This window comes from Ranitomeya variabilis, chromosome 2 (assembly GCF_051348905.1).
Source record: "Ranitomeya variabilis isolate aRanVar5 chromosome 2, aRanVar5.hap1, whole genome shotgun sequence".
Lineage (NCBI taxonomy): Eukaryota > Metazoa > Chordata > Amphibia > Anura > Dendrobatidae > Ranitomeya > Ranitomeya variabilis.
This window is the reverse complement of record NC_135233.1, coordinates 578446244-578465847: the sequence shown is the minus strand read 5'-3', so window position 1 is coordinate 578465847 and position 19604 is coordinate 578446244. Positions and strand designations below refer to the sequence as shown.

Below are 19604 nucleotides of genomic sequence, written 5' to 3'. Positions count from 1 at the left end.
GTCACCGCTCACACAGGGTTAATACCAGCGGTGACGGACCGCGTTATGCCACGGGTTACCGCTGCTATTAACCCTGTGTGTCCCCAACGTTTTACTATTGATGCTGCCTATGCAGCATCAATAGTAAAAAAATCTAATGTTAGAAATAATGATAATTAAAAAAACCTGCTATACTCACCCTCCGTAGTCCGACGATGCGCTCGCGCCTTCCGCCAGCTTCCGGTCCCAGAGATACATTGCGAAATTACCCAGAAGACTTAGCGGTCTCGCGAGACCGCTAAGTCTTCTGGGTAATTTCGCAATGCATCCTGGGAACGGAACATGGCGGCAGCCGCACGCACATCGCCAGAGCGCCGTTGGATCCCAGGGGGTAAGTATATAACTATTTTTTATTTTAATTCTTTTTTTTAACAGGGATATGGTGCCCACACTGCTAAATACTGCGTGGGCTGTGTTATATACTACATGGCTGCTATATACTACGTGGGCAGTACTATATACTACATGACTGCTATATACTACATGGGCAGTACTATATACTACATGGCTGCTATATACTACTTGGGCAGTACTATATACTACATGGCTGCTATATACTACGTGGGCAGTACTATATACTACATGGCTGCTATATACTACGTGGACAGTACTATATACAGTACTACATGGCTGCTATATACTACGTGGGCAGTACTATATACTACATGGCTGCTATATACTACGTGGGCAGTACTATATACTACATGGCTCCTATATACTACGTGGGCAGTACTATAAACTACATAGCTGCTATATACTACGTGGGCAGTACTATATACTACATGGCTGCTATATACTACGTGGGCAGTACTATATACTACATGGCTGCTATATACTACGTGGACAGTACTATATACAGTACTACATGGCTGCTATATACTACGTGGGCAGTACTATATACTACATGGCTGCTATATACTACGTGGGCAGTACTATATACTACATGGCTCCTATATACTACGTGGGCAGTACTATATACTACATAGCTGCTATATACTACGTGGGCAGTACTATATACAGTACTACATGGCTGCTATATACTACGTGGGCAGTACTATATACTACATGGCTGCTATATACTACGTGGGCAGTACTATATACTACATGGCTGCTATATACTACGTGGACAGTACTACTGTATATACAGTGCTACATGGCTGCTATATACTACGTGGGCAGTACTATATACTACATGGCTGCTATATACTACGTGGGCAGTACTATATACTACATGGCTGCTATATACTACGTGGGCAGTACTATACACTACATGGCTGCTATATACTATGTGGGCAGTACTATATACTACATGGCTGCTATATACTACGTGGGCAGTACTATATACTACATGGCTGCTATATACTACGTGGGCAGTACTATATACAGTACTACATGGCTGCTATATACTACGTGGGCAGTACTATATACCACATGGCTGCTATATACTACGTGGGCAGTACTATATACTACATGGCTGCTATATACTACATGGGCAGCGTTAGATACTGCGTGGGCTGCTATATACTACGTGGGCAGTACTATATACTACATGGCTGCTATATACTACGTGGGCAGTACTATATACTACATGGCTGCTATATACTACGTGGACAGTACTATATACAGTACTACATGGCTGCTATATACTACGTGGGCAGTACTATATACTACATGGCTGCTATATACTACGTGGGCAGTACTATATACTACATGGCTCCTATATACTACGTGGGCAGTACTATATACTACATAGCTGCTATATACTACGTGGGCAGTACTATATACAGTACTACATGGCTGCTATATACTACGTGGGCAGTACTATATACTACATGGCTGCTATATACTACGTGGGCAGTACTATATACTACATGGCTGCTATATACTACGTGGACAGTACTACTGTATATACAGTGCTACATGGCTGCTATATACTACGTGGGCAGTACTATATACTACATGGCTGCTATATACTACGTGGGCAGTACTATATACTACATGGCTGCTATATACTACGTGGGCAGTACTATACACTACATGGCTGCTATATACTACGTGGGCAGTACTATATACTACATGGCTGCTATATACTACGTGGGCAGTACTATATACTACATGGCTGCTATATACTACGTGGGCAGTACTATATACAGTACTACATGGCTGCTATATACTACGTGGGCAGTACTATATACCACATGGCTGCTATATACTACGTGGGCAGTACTATATACTACATGGCTGCTATATACTACATGGGCAGCGTTAGATACTGCGTGGGCTGCTATATACTACGTGGGCAGTACTATATACTACATGGCTGCTATATACTACGTGGGCAGTACTATATACAGTACTACATGGCTGCTATATAGTACGTGGGCAGTACTATATACTACATGACTGCTATATACTACTTGGGCAGTACTATATACTACATGACTGCTATATACTACGTGGGCAGTACTATATACTACATGGCTGCTATATACTACGTGGGCAGTACTATATACTACATAGCTGCTATATACTACGTGGGCAGTACTATATACTACATAGCTGCTATATACTACGTGGACAGTACTATATACAGTACTACATAGCTGCTATATACTACGTGGGCAGTACTATATTCTACATCGCTGCTATATACTACGTGGGCAGTACTATATACTACATGGCTGCTATATACTACGTGGGCAGTGTTAGATACTGCGTGGGCTGCGTTATATACTACATGGCTGCTATATACTACGTGGGCAGTGCTATATACTACATTGCTGCTATATACTACGTGGCCAGTGTTACATACTATGTGGCCTGTGTTTTGGACTGCGTGGGCTGTGCTATATATTGCGTGGCCTGTGTTATATACTACGTCACCTGTGTTATATACTACGTGGCTGCTAAATACTGCGTGGCCTGTGTTATATAGTACTATATAGTACGTGGGCTGTGTTATATACTGTTTGGGCTGTGTTATACTGTATATTGCGTGGCCTGTATTAACGCATTGGGTATTCTACAATATGTATGTATGTATATAGCAGCCACATACTATATAGCACAGGCCACGTACTATTTGTCTGCTATATACTACATGGCTCCTATATACTGCGTGGCCTGTGCTATATACTATGTGGCTGCTATATAGATACATATTCTAGAATACCCGATGCGTTAGAATCGGGCCACCATCTAGTGAAATATAATAACGTCTGCATAAGAGCAAAAAAAGGCATCAGTAAAACAGTGCACTAAACAGGCAAAGCGGCAGAAGTATAATGACCCTCGTACTTTGATGTAGGCGATGGCTTTTGAGAAGCGAGCGGCAACATCACAGAAATCATGAGAGGCATAAAAAAGACAAAAAAGACCAGGAGAAATCCCATTCATGGGGTGTCAAAGAGTCAAAATCAACCTCAATGAATATATCTAATGGGACTAAATAATTACCTTATTTTTCTTGGCGAGTCTCCAGAAGAACAGAAAATAATATGGATCTCTTCATTTAGTTTTAAACTAAAAAATAAAAATATATATATATATTAGGGGTCATTATAATCCAATTGCTTATTACTAGCCAAAAAGTACCTTCATGGCGATGGTCAGCAAGTATGCAATATCCCTGCAGCACTCCCGCAGGAGAAGCACAGTATTACACGGTTCTGATTTTCTTGGTAATGCAGAGTCGAGTGGAGCAAAAGTCCAGTAAATTCAGAGGGGTTAGAAGAGGTTACCAACCCAGATTAAAGTGTGCATACAAAACTCTGCAGTCTCCAAAATATGTCCTTTCTTAAATGGAAAGTATCATCAGAAAATAATATAAATCAGGTTTTTATGATAAATGTAATTTTTCTTCCCATTTTTGATAGTTTTTTACTTTTCAATTTTCTATGTCACTATCAATAAAAAAAAAAAAGAAAAGAAAAAGAAATCTCGCAATTTTCACATCGGCTACTAGGCCGTATACTGAACTCATACGTCCTGTTAAATACTGATCAGGATTACAATGCAGTGTACAGTGCTGACTGACCTGAGGATACTCTGCAGTGTACAATGCTGACTGACCTGAGGAGACCCTGCAGTTTACAGTGCTGACTGACCTGAGGAGACTCTGCAGTGTACAGTGCTGACTGACCTGAGGAGACCCTGCAGTGTACAGTGCTGACTGACCTGAGGAGACTCTGCAGTGTACAGTGCTGACTGACCTGAGGAGACTCTGCAGTGTACAGTGCTGACTGACCTGAGGATACTCTGCATTGTACAATGCTGACTGACCTGAGGAGACCCTGCAGTTTACAGTGCTGACTGACCTGAGGAGACCCTGCAGTGTACAATGCTGACTGACCTGAGGAGACCCTGCAGTGTACAGTGCTGACTGACCTGAGGAGACCCTGCAGTGTACAGTGCTGACTGACCTGAGGAGACTCTGCAATGTACAATGCTGACTGACCTGAGGAGACCCTGCAGTGTACAGTGCTGACTGACCTGAGGAGACCCTGCAGTGTACAGTGCTGACTGACCTGAGGAGACTCTGCAATGTACAGTGCTGACTGACCTGAGGAGACATTGCGGTGTACAGTGCTGACTGACCTGAGGAGACCCTGCAGTGTACAGTGCTGACTGACCTGAGGAGACCCTGCAGTGTACAGTGCTGACTGACCTGAGGAGACCCTGCAGCTGCTAGCAGTGTACACTGTACATGACTGACCTGAGGAGACTCTGCAGTGCTGACCTGAGGAGACTCTGCAGTGTACAGTGGCGACCGACCTGAGGAGACTCTGCAGTGTACAGTGGCGACTGACCTGAGGAGACTCTGCAGTGTACAGTGCTGACTGACCTGAGGAGACCCTGCAGTGTACAGTGCTGACTGACCTGAGGAGACCCTGCAGTTTACAGTGCTGACTGACCTGAGGAGACTCTGCAGTGTACAGTGCTGACTGACCTGAGGAGACCCTGCAGTGTACAGTGCTGACTGACCTGAGGAGACTCTGCAGTGTACAGTGCTGACTGACCTGAGGATACTCTGCAGTGTACAATGCTGACTGACCTGAGGAGACCCTGCAGTTTACAGTGCTGACTGACCTGAGGAGACCCTGCAGTGTACAATGCTGACTGACCTGAGGAGACCCTGCAGTGTACAGTGCTGACTGACCTGAGGAGACCCTGCAGTGTACAGTGCTGACTGACCTGAGGAGACTCTGCAATGTACAATGCTGATTGACCTGAGGAGACCCTGCAGTGTACAGTGCTGACTGACCTGAGGAGACCCTGCAGTGTACAGTGCTGACTGACCTGAGGAGACTCTGCAATGTACAGTGCTGACTGACCTGAGGAGACATTGCGGTGTACAGTGCTGACTGACCTGAGGAGACCCTGCAGTGTACAGTGCTGACTGACCTGAGGAGACCCTGCAGTGTACAGTGCTGACTGACCTGAGGAGACCCTGCAGCTGCTAGCAGTGTACACTGTACATGACTGACCTGAGGAGACTCTGCAGTGCTGACCTGAGGAGACTCTGCAGTGTACAGTGGCGACCGACCTGAGGAGACTCTGCAGTGTACAGTGCTGACTGACCTGAGGAGACTCTGCAGTGTACAGTGCTGACTGACCTGAGGAGACTCTGCAATGTACAGTGCTGACTGACCTGAGGAGACTCTGCAGTGTACAGTGCTGACTGACCTGAGGAGACCCTGCAGTGTACAGTGGTGACTGACCTGAGGAGACTCTGCAGTGTACAGTGCTGACTGACCTGAGGAGACCCTGCAGTGTACAGTGCTGACTGACCTGAGGAGACCCTGCAGTGTACAGTGCTGACTGACCTGAGGAGACTCTGCAATGTACAGTGCTGACTGACCTGAGGAGACATTGCGGTGTACAGTGCTGACTGACCTGAGGAGACCCTGCAGTGTACAGTGCTGACTGACCTGAGGAGACCCTGCAGTGTACAGTGCTGACTGACCTGAGGAGACCCTGCAGCTGCTAGCAGTGTACACTGTACATGACTGACCTGAGGAGACTCTGCAGTGCTGACCTGAGGAGACTCTGCAGTGTACAGTGGCGACCGACCTGAGGAGACTCTGCAGTGTACAGTGGCGACTGACCTGAGGAGACTCTGCAGTGTACAGTGCTGACTGACCTGAGGAGACTCTGCAATGTACAGTGCTGACTGACCTGAGGAGACTCTGCAGTGTACAGTGCTGACTGACCTGAGGAGACCCTGCAGTGTACAGTGGTGACTGACCTGAGGAGACTCTGCAGTGTACAGTGCTGACTGACCTGAGGAGACTCTGCAGTGTACAGTGGTGACTGACCTGAGGAGACTCTGCAGTGTCCAGTGCTGACTGACCTGAGGAGACTCTGCAGTGTCCAGTGCTGACTGACCTGAGGAGACTCTCCAGTGTACAGTGCTGACTGACCTGAGGAGACTCTGCAGTGTACAGTGCTGACTGACCTGAGGAGACCCTGCAGTGTACAGTGCTGACTGACCTGAGGAGACCCTGCAGTGTACAGTGCTGACTGACCTGAGGAGACTCTGCAGTGTACAGTGCTGAGTGACCTGAGGAGACCCTGCAGTGTACAGTGCTGACTGACCTGAGGAGACCCTGCAGTGTACAGTGCTGACTGACCTGAGGAGACCCTGCAGTGTACAGTGCTGACTGACCTGAGGAGACCCTGCAGTGTACAGTGCTGACTGACCTGAGGTGACTCTGCAGTGTACAGTGCTGAGTGACCTAAGGAGACCCTGCAGTGTACAGTGCTGACTGACCTGAGGAGACTCTGCAGTGTACAGTGCTGACTGACCTGAGGAGACTCTGCAGTGTACAGTGCTGACTGACCTGAGGAGACTCTGCAGTGTACAGTGCTGAGTGACCTGAGGAGACCCTGCAGTGTACAGTGCTGACTGACCTGAGGAGACCCTGCAGTGTACAGTGCTGACTGACCTGAGGAGACCCTGCAGTGTACAGTGCTGACTGACCTGAGGAGACTCTGCAGTGTACAGTGCTGACTGACCTGAGGAGACTCTGCAATGTACAGTGCTGACTGACCTGAGGAGACTCTGCAGTGTACAGTGCTGAGTGACCTGAGGAGACTCTGCAGTGTACAGTGCTGACTGACCTGAGGAGACTCTGCAGTGTACAATGCTGACTGACCTGAGGAGACCCTGCAGTGTACAGTGCTGACTGACCTGAGGAGACCCTGCAATGTACAGTGCTGACTGACCTGAGGAGACTATGCAGTGTACAGTGCTGACTGACCTGAGGAGACCCTGCAGTGTACAGTGCTGACTGACCTGAGGAGACCCTGCAGTGTACAGTGCTGACTGACCTGAGGAGACTCTGCAGTGTACAGTGCTGACTGACCTGAGGAGACCCTGCAGTGTACAGTGCTGACTGACCTGAGGAGACTCTGCAGTGTACAGTGCTGACTGACCTGAGGAGACCCTGCAGTGTACAGTGCTGACTGACCTGAGGAGACTCTCCAGTGTACAGTGCTGACTGACCTGAGGAGACTCTGCAGTGTACAGTGCTGACTGACCTGAGGAGACCCTGCAGTGTACAGTGCTGACTGACCTGAGGAGACCCTGCAGTGTACAGTGCTGACTGACCTGAGGAGACTCTGCAGTGTACAGTGCTGAGTGACCTGAGGAGACCCTGCAGTGTACAGTGCTGACTGACCTGAGGAGACCCTGCAGTGTACAGTGCTGACTGACCTGAGGAGACTCTGCACTGTACAGTGCTGACTGACCTGAGGAGACCCTGCAGTGTACAGTGCTGACTGACCTGAGGAGACTCTGCAGTGTACAGTGCTGAGTGACCTGAGGAGACCCTGCAGTGTACAGTGCTGACTGACCTGAGGAGACCCTGCAGTGTACAGTGCTGACTGACCTGAGGAGACTCTGCAGTGTACAGTGCTGACTGACCTGAGGAGACCCTGCAGTGTACAGTGCTGACTGACCTGAGGAGACCCTGCAGTGTACAGTGCTGACTGACCTGAGGAGACCCTGCAGTGTACAGTGCTGACTGACCTGAGGAGACTCTGCAGTGTACAGTGCTGACTGACCTGAGGAGACTCTGCAATGTACAGTGCTGACTGACCTGAGGAGACTCTGCAGTGTACAGTGCTGAGTGACCTGAGGAGACTCTGCAGTGTACAGTGCTGACTGACCTGAGGAGACTCTGCAGTGTACAATGCTGACTGACCTGAGGAGACCCTGCAGTGTACAGTGCTGACTGACCTGAGGAGACCCTACAGTGTACAGTGCTGACTGACCTGAGGAGACTATGCAGTGTACAGTGCTGACTGACCTGAGGAGACCCTGCAGTGTACAGTGCTGACTGACCTGAGGAGACCCTGCAGTGTACAGTGCTGACTGACCTGAGGAGACTCTGCAGTGTACAGTGCTGACTGACCTGAGGAGACCCTGCAGTGTACAGTGCTGACTGACCTGAGGAGACTCTGCAGTGTACAGTGCTGACTGACCTGAGGAGACCCTGCAGTGTACAGTGCTGACTGACCTGAGGAGACTCTCCAGTGTACAGTGCTGACTGACCTGAGGAGACTCTGCAGTGTACAGTGCTGACTGACCTGAGGAGACCCTGCAGTGTACAGTGCTGACTGACCTGAGGAGACCCTGCAGTGTACAGTGCTGACTGACCTGATGAGACTCTGCAGTGTACAGTGCTGAGTGACCTGAGGAGACCCTGCAGTGTACAGTGCTGACTGACCTGAGGAGACCCTGCAGTGTACAGTGCTGACTGACCTGAGGAGACCCTGCAGTGTACAGTGCTGACTGACCTGAGGAGACTCTGCAGTGTACAGTGCTGACTGACCTGAGGAGACCCTGCAGTGTACAGTGCTGACTGACCTGAGGAGACTCTGCAGTGTACAGTGCTGAGTGACCTGAGGAGACCCTGCAGTGTACAGTGCTGACTGACCTGAGGAGACCCTGCAGTGTACAGTGCTGACTGACCTGAGGAGACTCTGCAGTGTACAGTGCTGACTGACCTGAGGAGACTCTGCAGTGTACAGTGCTGAGTGACCTGAGGAGACCCTGCAGTGTACAGTGCTGACTGACCTGAGGAGACCCTGCAGTGTACAGTGCTGAGTGACCTGAGGAGACCCTGCAGTGTACAGTGCTGACTGACCTGAGGAGACCCTGCAGCTGCTAGCAGTGTACACTGTACATGACTGACCTGAGGAGATGTTTCCTGGTTGCAGTTTGGTGCACGCTGGATTGCCTCTCAGACACTTCCTGGTCCTGCCTCTGCCTCGCTGACTGCAGACCTGGTAAGTGGCATGTCATGGTCACTGGGGGGTGAAGGTAAGAGGATGGGGGTATTGTGATGGCTGAGGAGGACAGGCCACTGATTATTATACTGTTTGTTGGGAGATTATATACTATTACATGTAATAGTTGCTGTCTGGGGGGCTGGAGATGGGGAGGTGGGGGGCTTTTGATACCTTAGCTCGGTCTTTTACATGTCTTAGTATAACAAGCCCCCATATAGTAACCACAAGCTGCATCACACTGAAAGGGAGTCTGCCCCCCCAGTATGTATCTGACATATTCAATATGGGCATACAGGTGTGGATGGATGGATTACCCAGGTGTGGCGTCTGCTGAGTTACTGCAAAGTAGAATGGGTGTTGTGTAGTTGATTCTGGGGGGACTCCTACATGTACAGGCGTGTTTTTGTAAAGCTTGTTATCTTTTCTCAAGAGGTGATGCTGTCAGATGGTTGTATTGGATAATGGGCAAGAGATTGGGGGGAGGAAGAGGGGGGTTGGTTAGGTGGTAAGGGTGTTGTTTAGTAAAATGAAAATTTATTATCAGGTCATGTATCTAATGTACGGTATTTGTCTGGAAATTGTATCGGACTGTGTTAATGGCGTGTCATATGCTTTAATAAAAAATACATGATTTAAAAAAAATATGGGCATACAGGTAATAGAAATATTATACTAGTCCTACCTGTCTGCCTAATATTAACGGTCTTGTTGCTGAGAAATGTTATATTCTGTCTTTATGCTAATGATGTCTTCCGGCTCCGGGGCGTGCGGTGCTGTAAGAGATCCCTGCCCCCTGTCCTCATTGTAATACTACCCCCCTCCCATGTATGTCAGTTATGACGCTGGAGCCCTGCACTCCCTCAGAAATCCATCCCTCATCCTCCCATCTGTGGGCACTGCATTCAGGGATCTTCTGCGCAGGCGCCCTACGCTCCAGTGACCTCCGGTGTGCGCGCCGATAAGGTGCTCTCCCCACTTCCTCCCTGCATAGTCATCACTATGTACACATGGTTCCTAGCAATGACTGTGCAGGGAGGAAGCATGGAGAGCATATTATCGGCACACACATCGGAGGTCACAGTGACTCGCCTGCACAGAAGATCAATGAATAACGTACTCATAGAAGGGAGGAAGAGGTACAGATTGTAGTGACTCACAGGGTGCAGGATTCCGGGGCCATAAGGCCGGGGTCACACTACAGCGTAATATGGATGAGTGATAAGCGATAAAAAATCGCATAGCACTCGGACCAATGTTAATCTATGGGGCAGCTCCTATCATCCGTTTTTTTCTCGTCCGTATTATACTTGCCAATGCAAGTCTATGGGTGCGAGAAAAAAAAAAATAGCACAGCACACGGACCATCAGTGTGACTTGCGAGAAATTCCCTGGCATTGGGCAGGTGACAGGAAAGGCTCAGCCATTATTTGCTCATTTTGCAAGTGTGTGAGAAAATCTCACCATACGGATGACATACGGATGACACACGGATACTTTTTTCAGAAAAAAACGCATCCTGGCATTGCACACGGATGAGATACGGAGAACATTTGTGCGATTCTCAGCAGACAAAATCGGACAGATTTTTTATACATTGTGTGGGACTGACATACATGGGAGGGGGGTAGTATTACAATGAGGACAGGAGGCAGGGATTTCTTACGCCCCATTATGAGAATGCCTTGAAGTGGCGGGGTGGCTCAAAGAATTGATCAATTGTTTGATAAATGTCTCATTTTGAAATACAGTTAGAAATCAATATGTTCATGTGCACTTTATGTATTGCGTTCTGACCATAAGCAGCACTGGCTTCTCCCCTTTTTTATTTTGACATTGGTTTGTGGCTGACCACCACTGTTGCCGTGCGTGCTGGGTTATGCACGCCATTCTTTCTGTGTACATTGTGATTGATCTAGGCTGCTGTACACACATTACCAGTATCAAAGCAAAGGTATTTTTTGCAACTTATGAACTTTTACCAATCTAATTAGCTAGGATATTAAATAAGTGCAGTATGTGCATATTTATCACACCCATCTGCTTGATGAGAACTCTCGTGTTTGGTGTCATGGGCTGAATCAGCCCAAAGATTCAATGTGTCTGTATTGTCTTGAGCAGGCTTCACATTAGCAGACAGATGGGCCTGGCAGGATATTTATTTCTCAGTTATACCCAAGATGAGTGATGTTTAACTTCTATATCATTGGGTTTGAAGGAACAGGACTGAAATTTATTTTTCGAAGCTACATTTTGATTTAGAGCCAAGCAGTCCAAGCTTTATGGTGTTGGGCACCCTGGCACTGTTGGCAGAACGTCGTACATTTATATATGGATCCTGTCTATATTCTTATTAGAGACACTTTCTATCACAAAAGTTTCTGGAAAGGTTTCCATGAGGGTTGTAACCCAAGTTTCCCAGTGGCTATAATAACTTCAGAAGATTCTTTTTACAAACAGCAACATCCATCGCAACAGAAGACAAGCATTGTCATGCATCGCAACAGAACAACAGAAGACAAGCATCAGCATCCATCGCAACAGAAGACAAGCATCGGCATCCATCGCAACAGAAGACAAGCATCAGCATCCATCGCAACAGAAGACAAGCATCGGCATCCATCGCAACAGAAGACAAGCATCGGCATCCATCGCAACAGAAGACAAGCATCGTCATGCATCGCAACAGAAGACAAGCATCAGCATCCATCGCAACAGATGCCAAGCATCGGCATCCATCGCAACAGAAGACAAGCATCGTCATGCATCGCAACAGAAGACAAGCATCGTCATCCATTGCAACAGAAGACAAGCATCGGCATCCATCGCAACAGAAGACAAGCATCAGCATCCTTCGCAACAGAAGACAAGCATCGTCATGCATCGCAACAGAAGACAAGCATCAGCATCCATCGCAACAGATGCCAAGCATCGTCATCCATTGCAACAGAAGACAAGCATCGGCATCCATTGCAACAGAAGACAAGCATCGGCATCCATCGCAACAGAAGACAAGCATCGTCATCCATCGCAACAGAAGACAAGCATCGGCATCCATCGCAACAGAAGACAAGCATCGTCATCCATCGCAACAGAAGACAAGCATCGGCATCCATCGCAACAGAAGACAAGCATCGGCATCCCATCCATCGCAACAGAAGATAAGCATCGGCGTCCATCGCAACAGAAGACAAGCATCGGCATCCATCGCCTGTAGGCTCCGTTCTAAGAAAAAAGTGTATTGCAGTTACAGTTGTGGCCAAAAGTATTGACACCCCTGCAATTCTGTCAGATAATACTCAGTTTCTTCCTGAAAATGATTGCAATCACAAATTCTTTGGTATTATTATCTTCATTTAATTTGTCTTAAATGAAAAAAAACACAAAAGAGAATGAAGCAAAAAGCAAAACATTGATCATTCACATAAAACTCCAAAAATGGGCCAGACAAAAGTATTGGCACCCTCAGCCTAATACTTGGTTGCACAACCTTTAGCCAAAATAACTGCGACCAACCGCTTCTGGTAATAATCAATGAGTTTCCTACAATGCTCTGCTGGAATTTTAGACCACTCTTCTTTGGCAAACTGCTCCAGGTCCCTGATATTTGAAGGGTGCCTTCTCCAAACTGCCATTTTTAGATCTCTCCACAGGTGTTCTATGGGATTCAGGTCTGGACTCATTTCTGGCCACCTTAGAAGTCTAAAGTGCTTTCTCTCAAACCATTTTCTAGTGTTTTTTGAAGTGTGTTTTGGGTCATTGTCCTGCTGGAAGACCCATGACCTCCGAGGGAGTCCCAGCTTTCTCACACTGGGCCCTACATTATGCTGCAAAATTTGTTGGTAGTCTTCAGACTTCATAACGCCATGCACACGGTCAAGCAGTCCAGTGCCAGAGGCAGCAAAGCAACCCCAAAACATCAGGGAACCTCCGCCATGTTTGACTGTAGGGACCGTGTTCTTTTCTTTGAATGCCTCTTTTTTTCTCCTGTAAACTCTATATTGATGCCTTTGCCCCAAAAGCTCTACTTTTGTCTCATCTGACCAGAGAACATTCTTCCAAAACGTTTTAGGCTTTTTCAGGTAAGTTTAGGATAACTCCAGCCTGGCTTTTTTATGTCTCGGGGTAAGAAGTGGGGTCTTCTTGGGTCTCCTACCATACAGTCCCTTTTCATTCAGATGCCGATGGATAGTACGGGTTGACACTGTTGTACCCTCGGACTGCAGGGCAGCTTGAACTTGTTTGGATGTTAGTCGAGGTTCTTTATCCAACATCTGCACAATCTTGCATTGAAATCTCTTGACAATTTTTCTTTTCCGTCCACATCTAGGGAGGTTAGCCACAGTGCCATGGGCTTTAAACTTCTTGATGACACTGCGCACAGTAGACACAGGAACATTCAGGTCTTTGGAGATGGACTTGTAGCCTTGAGATTGCTCTTGCTTCCTCACAATTTGGTTTCTCAAGTCCTCAGACAGTTCTTTGGTGGTCTTTGTTTTCTCCATGCTCAATGTGGTACACACAAGGACACAGGACCGAGGTTGAGTCAACTTTAATCCATGTCAACTGGCTGCAAGTGTGATTTAGTTATTGCCAACACCTGTTAGGTGCCACAGGTAAGTTACAGGTGCTGTTAATTACACAAATTAGAGAAGCATCACATGATTTTTTGAACAGTGCCAATACTTTTGTCCACCCCCTTTTTTATGTTTGGTGTGGAATTATATCCAATTTGGCTTTAGGACAATTCTTTTTGTGTTTTTTCATTTAAGACAAATTAAAGGAAGATAATAATACCAAAGAATTTGTGTTTGCAATCATTTTCAGGAAGAAACTGAGTATTATCTGACAGAATTGCAGGGGTGTCAATACTTTTGACCACAACTGTATCTGTTTCACTGCTGAACCATACAGCAAAAATAGTATACCCACTGTACACTGGCATAACATATGGCAGCCGGACACTCTTTAGGTCCTCGCTGGGTGAATAAAATGGGATGTTGAGTTTCTGGTGGCTCCTTTCTGCTCACACTTTGATACTCTGGTTAAGGGTCTCCCCCATTACCAACATCTCTCACACCCACACTTCTTAACTTTTGCCCTTCCAGCTAATTAGGCAAGTTCTCTTGAACAATGATGGGGCGTTCACGATCGATTCAGCACAAAGAGCCGACTACCGACACCTTCAAATGCACACTTGAACTGCTCTTGATTTTTGTCCTTCCAGCTACTTAGGCAACTTCTCTTGAACGATGATGGGTCATATGTCACCAATCCAGCACAAAGAACTGACTACTGACACCTTCACATACACAATTGAACTGTTCCTGACTTTGACCTTGTGGCTACTTAGACAAATGCTCTTGAACGATGATGCATAATTTGAGACTGATCTGGCACAAAGAGCTGACTCCCAACACCTTCATACCCACACTTGGACGGTTCCTAACTTTTGCCCTTCTGACAACTTGGGCAACTTCTCTTCAACAATGATGGGTCATCTGCGAGTGATCCAGCGCAAAGAGCTGACTCCCTTTTGATCACAATGGGAGCCGTAGCCCCAGTGAGAGCCCTTTGCAATTTACTGGGAATAAAACAAGTGTTCATCCTCCAACATGACCACTGAGGACTGCAGTGATTTTACCAAGAATACATGTTCACCTGGGCATGAATACATATTTAATAGGGATTCGTTTGGGATCCAAAAGAGCCAGGTCTTTCTGATACTTGGAGCCAAACGATCAATCTCACCAAAAAGAGCTGTATTACAGCCGCACAGTCCCATTCACCGGATGGCATTGAGTGGTACAGAGCAGCACTACCAGGCACAGTCATAACAATATATACAGACACCCGACCAGTAAAGGGGATGGATGCAGCGCTCACTGGAGAGCTATGGCCCCTTCAATCAGCAGTCAGACCCCCACTGATCTGATAATAGATCTGCTATGGAGCAATTTATATTTCTTATGCAGAGGTTGTATCTATCAGTTTCCACATAATTGGAAAAAAATTCCATTATATAGAGGCAGCACATGGATAGCACATCGAAGCCCGTGGGCCTTCAGACCACCTTCACGCACACTGCGCTTTTATTATAATTATTGCAGTTGAGTCATGAATTTTTACCACCCATTTGCAAAAATACCTCTCTTACATTTTCCTCATCATTTACATGATGCCTATATTTTATACCCCGTGAATATTGTCATTTCCATTTCCTTCTATGGAGAACTATACGCTAATTAATAACAGTTACCATGCTGACATCTTCAGGTCAAAAACAGTACTACACCTCACTAAAACAACACTAAAAAATACAAAATATAAAAAAATAGTATTTTGCAATTTGGGAGCTGGAAGAAAGAGGAAAAATGGAGTGGTGGTCTACAGGAAGAGGTAAATGTTCTTCTTTTCCTTTGCACTGATTTTAATAAATCTCCTATGTATTAGCTGTATAAATCCATGCTTTACACTTCAGTTATTTCTTTTTTACCTGGCGCTGATCTCCGTCACATTTTTGATAGACAAAAGTAACTGCAGGATGCCGTCCTCTAATAGATTGTTTGAGCACAGACTGGAAAAAAAAACAGTTTTAACAAAGGGCAGAATACAGTTCTGGGATCAGTAATTTTAAAATACACATATAAGGATCAATTAAAATGAAAAAAACAAAACAAAACAAAAACAGTGAAATGTAGAAAAAAACAAACATTTTTTCCAGATCTATATAAAAGAGGAAAAAATTAATAAAAAATAATAACATATTTGGTATGCGTGTATGACTGAATAGAATATCATAATATTTATCCCATATGGACAGGAAGTAGTAAGACATAAAAAATACAGACATTCTCTCATAATATATATAAAATCTAAAATATTATAATATTTGTCTCATATAGGGAACGCCAAAACCAAAAAGTGTATAGAAAGTGCAGAAAAATTTTTTTTCGGTCACCTCCCATCCCCCAAAATGGAGTAGAAAGAGACGAGAAAGTTGTATGGCACATAGTAATGATAAAAAGTAACGCAAAGAACAAGCCCTGATACAACAATAATGAGAAATAAAAAAGTTATAGCTCTTAGAAGGCGACGAGGAAAGTGAAGAAGGGCCACGGGGACTTTGTTGTTCAAAGGCTAGTATAAACCTGGAGCAGACCCTGACTATATGGCATTATTATTTGGCTACTATTTATGATTATTATTATTATTTATTCCATGGTGCTTTACATGTGAAAAGAGGTATACATAGCAAAGAACAAGTACAGTAATCATAAACCAAGTCAGTGACAGGTAAAGGAGGAGAGAGGACCCTGCCCACGAGGGCTCCACAATCTACAAGGGATGTGTGAGGATACATTATATGGCAATAGTATTCTATCACTCTTTGGTGGTATTACTCAGGCTTTACATGGATAAATTACTTGGCATGGTGGTTTTGCTCAGTTGTATGCTGGTATTATTTGGTTACTCTATGTGTCACACTGTGACGGTCTTCGGTAAGAAAGGGGACCTCAAACTGTCCCTGAAACTGGGACCCTAACTATCCCTGTCCCGGGGGTACCCTTGAAGGTAGAGAGGCCTGAGTCTTTGGCCCTACTATGCCCCTGTTGAACCCTGATCTGTCCCCTCCCCTACCCCGTGAGGCATGGGACAGAAATGAAAGGTAAACAAGACATAAAGACAAAACAGGAATAACAGAAAGCAACAAAAAAACACTCACCAAAGGTAGAGAGGTATATAGGGAAGGATAGGAAAGTATTGACCAAATGGGAATAGGTTAAGGAGTAAAGCATACACCCATAAACAACAACAATCTCCAGTAGCAACAATGATCTCCAATACAGAACAGCGTCTCCAATTAGCTAGGAAGCAAAGCTTTCACAGGCAAGGAGGAGAAGGTATGACCAGATTTTATAGGGAGAGGTAATGACCAGATCAGAAGCAGCTGAAAATGGAGCTGCAAGTTTCTCACCAACATAGAGCCAAAGGAAACCAAATCCAAGTAATATGGGACACAAACACACAGGCTAAATAGAAGATCTGCGATTCACAATACGTAGTGATCTTCTAACCCCAGATCTCCCAAGAGGATGTGACCCGTTCGTGATACTATGGTAGTATTATCCAATCAATGAATGGCTGTATTTTTTCAGTCACTGACAATTGCTGATTATCATTGTGTAGTGATATAATTTAGTTAACATTCATTCTTAAAAAATATATACTTTAACCATAGATACAAGTATCTGCGATGAGGGGCAAATCTTAAGAATTATAAGGGCTGTGAAGAGTATATTAAATAATAAGAAAAAAGAAAATGTTTCATTAAAATGTACCATTTTCTTCTCTTTTGTGTGCTCAAGACAAGAAAAGCAAAGAGATTTCAAGAGACATACCTGACTTCAAACAGGCGAGGATTCTGCTGGAGTATTTTCATGAGGTTTGTGATATCATTCATACCAATGTTACAATTGTTAAATCTGAAAGACATTTATTGTAGTTATAATAAATCTCCTAGCTGTCACGCTGACTGACAGCTCAGACATGTAACACTACTGCGACTCTCGGCAGCTTATTCATGCAGTTACAATTTTACAACTTACAACCAAAACTTGACATCTGGTAAAATATGAGATAGCAGAATATAGAGCGGGTGAAATAAGTATTGAAAACGTCACAAATTTTCTAAGTTAATCTAGTTCTAAAGGTGCTATTGACATGAAATTTTCGCCTGATGTCGATAACGACCCATCCAATCCACACAAGAAAATAAATCAAATCAGAGATGTCCATATATTAAGTTATGTGTTATAATGAGAAATGACAGAGAAAAAGGATTGAATACGCTTACAGAAATGTATTTAATACTTCATACAAAAGTCTTTGTTGGTGATGAAGCTTCAAGATGCCTCCTGCATGGAGAAACTAGTCGCAGGCATTGCTCAGTTATGATTTTGGCCCATTCTTCCACACAAACACTCTTCACATCCTGAGTGTTCTATGGGCTCCTTCTATGAACTCTGAGCTTTAGTTCCTTCCATACATTATCTATTGGATTCAGGTCCGGTGATTGGCTCGACCATTCTAGCAGCGTTGAAAGTTTCCTTGGCTGTGGGTTTGGGATCAGTGTCTTGACAAAATATCAACTCTCGTTTCATCTTCATCCTCCTTGTAGATGGCAGCAGATTTTTTATGAAGAATGTCTCAGGTCATTTGTCCATTCATCCTTCCTTCAGTTATATGAAGTTTGCCAGTGTTGTAGGCTGAAAAACAGCTCCACACCATGATGTTCCCACCTCCAAACTTCACTGTTGGTATGGTGTTTTGGGGTGATATGCAGTGCCTTTTGGCCTCCAAACATGCTGTGTCTTATGGCATCCAAAGAGTTCAATGTTGGTCTCATCGGACCAGACTATATTCTCCCAGTATTTCACAGGCTTGTCTAAATGTTGTTGAGCAAACTTTAAACGAGATTGAACATGCCTTTTGTTCAGCCATGGAGTCTTGTGTGGTGAGCGTTAGTGATGAGCGAATATACTCGTTACTCGAGATTTCTCGAGCATGCTCGGGGGTCCTCCGAGTATTTTTTAGTGCTCGGAGTTTTAGTTTTTAGCGCTGCAGCTGAATGATTTACATCTGATAGCCAGCATAAGTACATGTGGGGGTTGCCTGGTTGCTAGGGAATCCCCACATGTACTTATGCTGGCTAACAGATGTAAATCATTCAGCTGCGGCGCTAAAAACTAAAACGCCGAGCACTAAAAAATACTCGGAGGACCCCCGAGCATGCTCGAGAAATCTCGAGTAACGAGTATATTCGCTCATCACTAGTGAGCGTGCATGCAGGCCCCAAAGGTTAAGTGCATTCTTTATTGTTTTCTTTGAAACAATTGTACCTACTGATTTGAGGACTGTCTGTAGCTTTCCACATGTGGTTCTTAGCTCTTGGTCAATTCTTCTGATAATTATTTTCACTCCTCTGCCAAAAATCTTGCTGGGAGCACCTGGCTTTGTCCGATTTATGGTGAAATTTTGCTCTTTCCACTTTCGGATCATGGCCCCAATGGGGGTCACTGGAACTGTCAGTAGCTTACAAAATATTCTGTCAATGCCATCAGTATGTTTTGCAACAATAAGGTTGCAAAGGTCTTGAGACAGTTTACTGGTTTTACCCTCTCATGGAATGTTTTCTTGTGTGACACCTTGGTAATAAAACAACTTTTTATAGGCCATCAGTTGAACCAGCTGATACTATTTATCACTAA

At 45.2% G+C, this 19604-nt stretch overlaps 1 protein-coding gene across 1 annotated transcript in view; it reads right to left on the bottom strand.

The window, feature by feature from the left end:
* NLRC5 (NLR family CARD domain containing 5) overlaps nt 1-19604 on the bottom strand; it is a 141874-nt gene that overhangs the window by 51129 nt on the left and 71141 nt on the right. Inside the window, exons 24-26 of the mRNA XM_077288340.1 lie at nt 17736-17819; nt 15830-15910; nt 3496-3561 (exon numbers count right to left, since the gene is read on the bottom strand). Of these exons, the coding sequence (XP_077144455.1) occupies nt 3496-3561; nt 15830-15910; nt 17736-17819 (231 nt within the window). The remainder of the gene's footprint in view (nt 1-3495; nt 3562-15829; nt 15911-17735; nt 17820-19604) is intronic.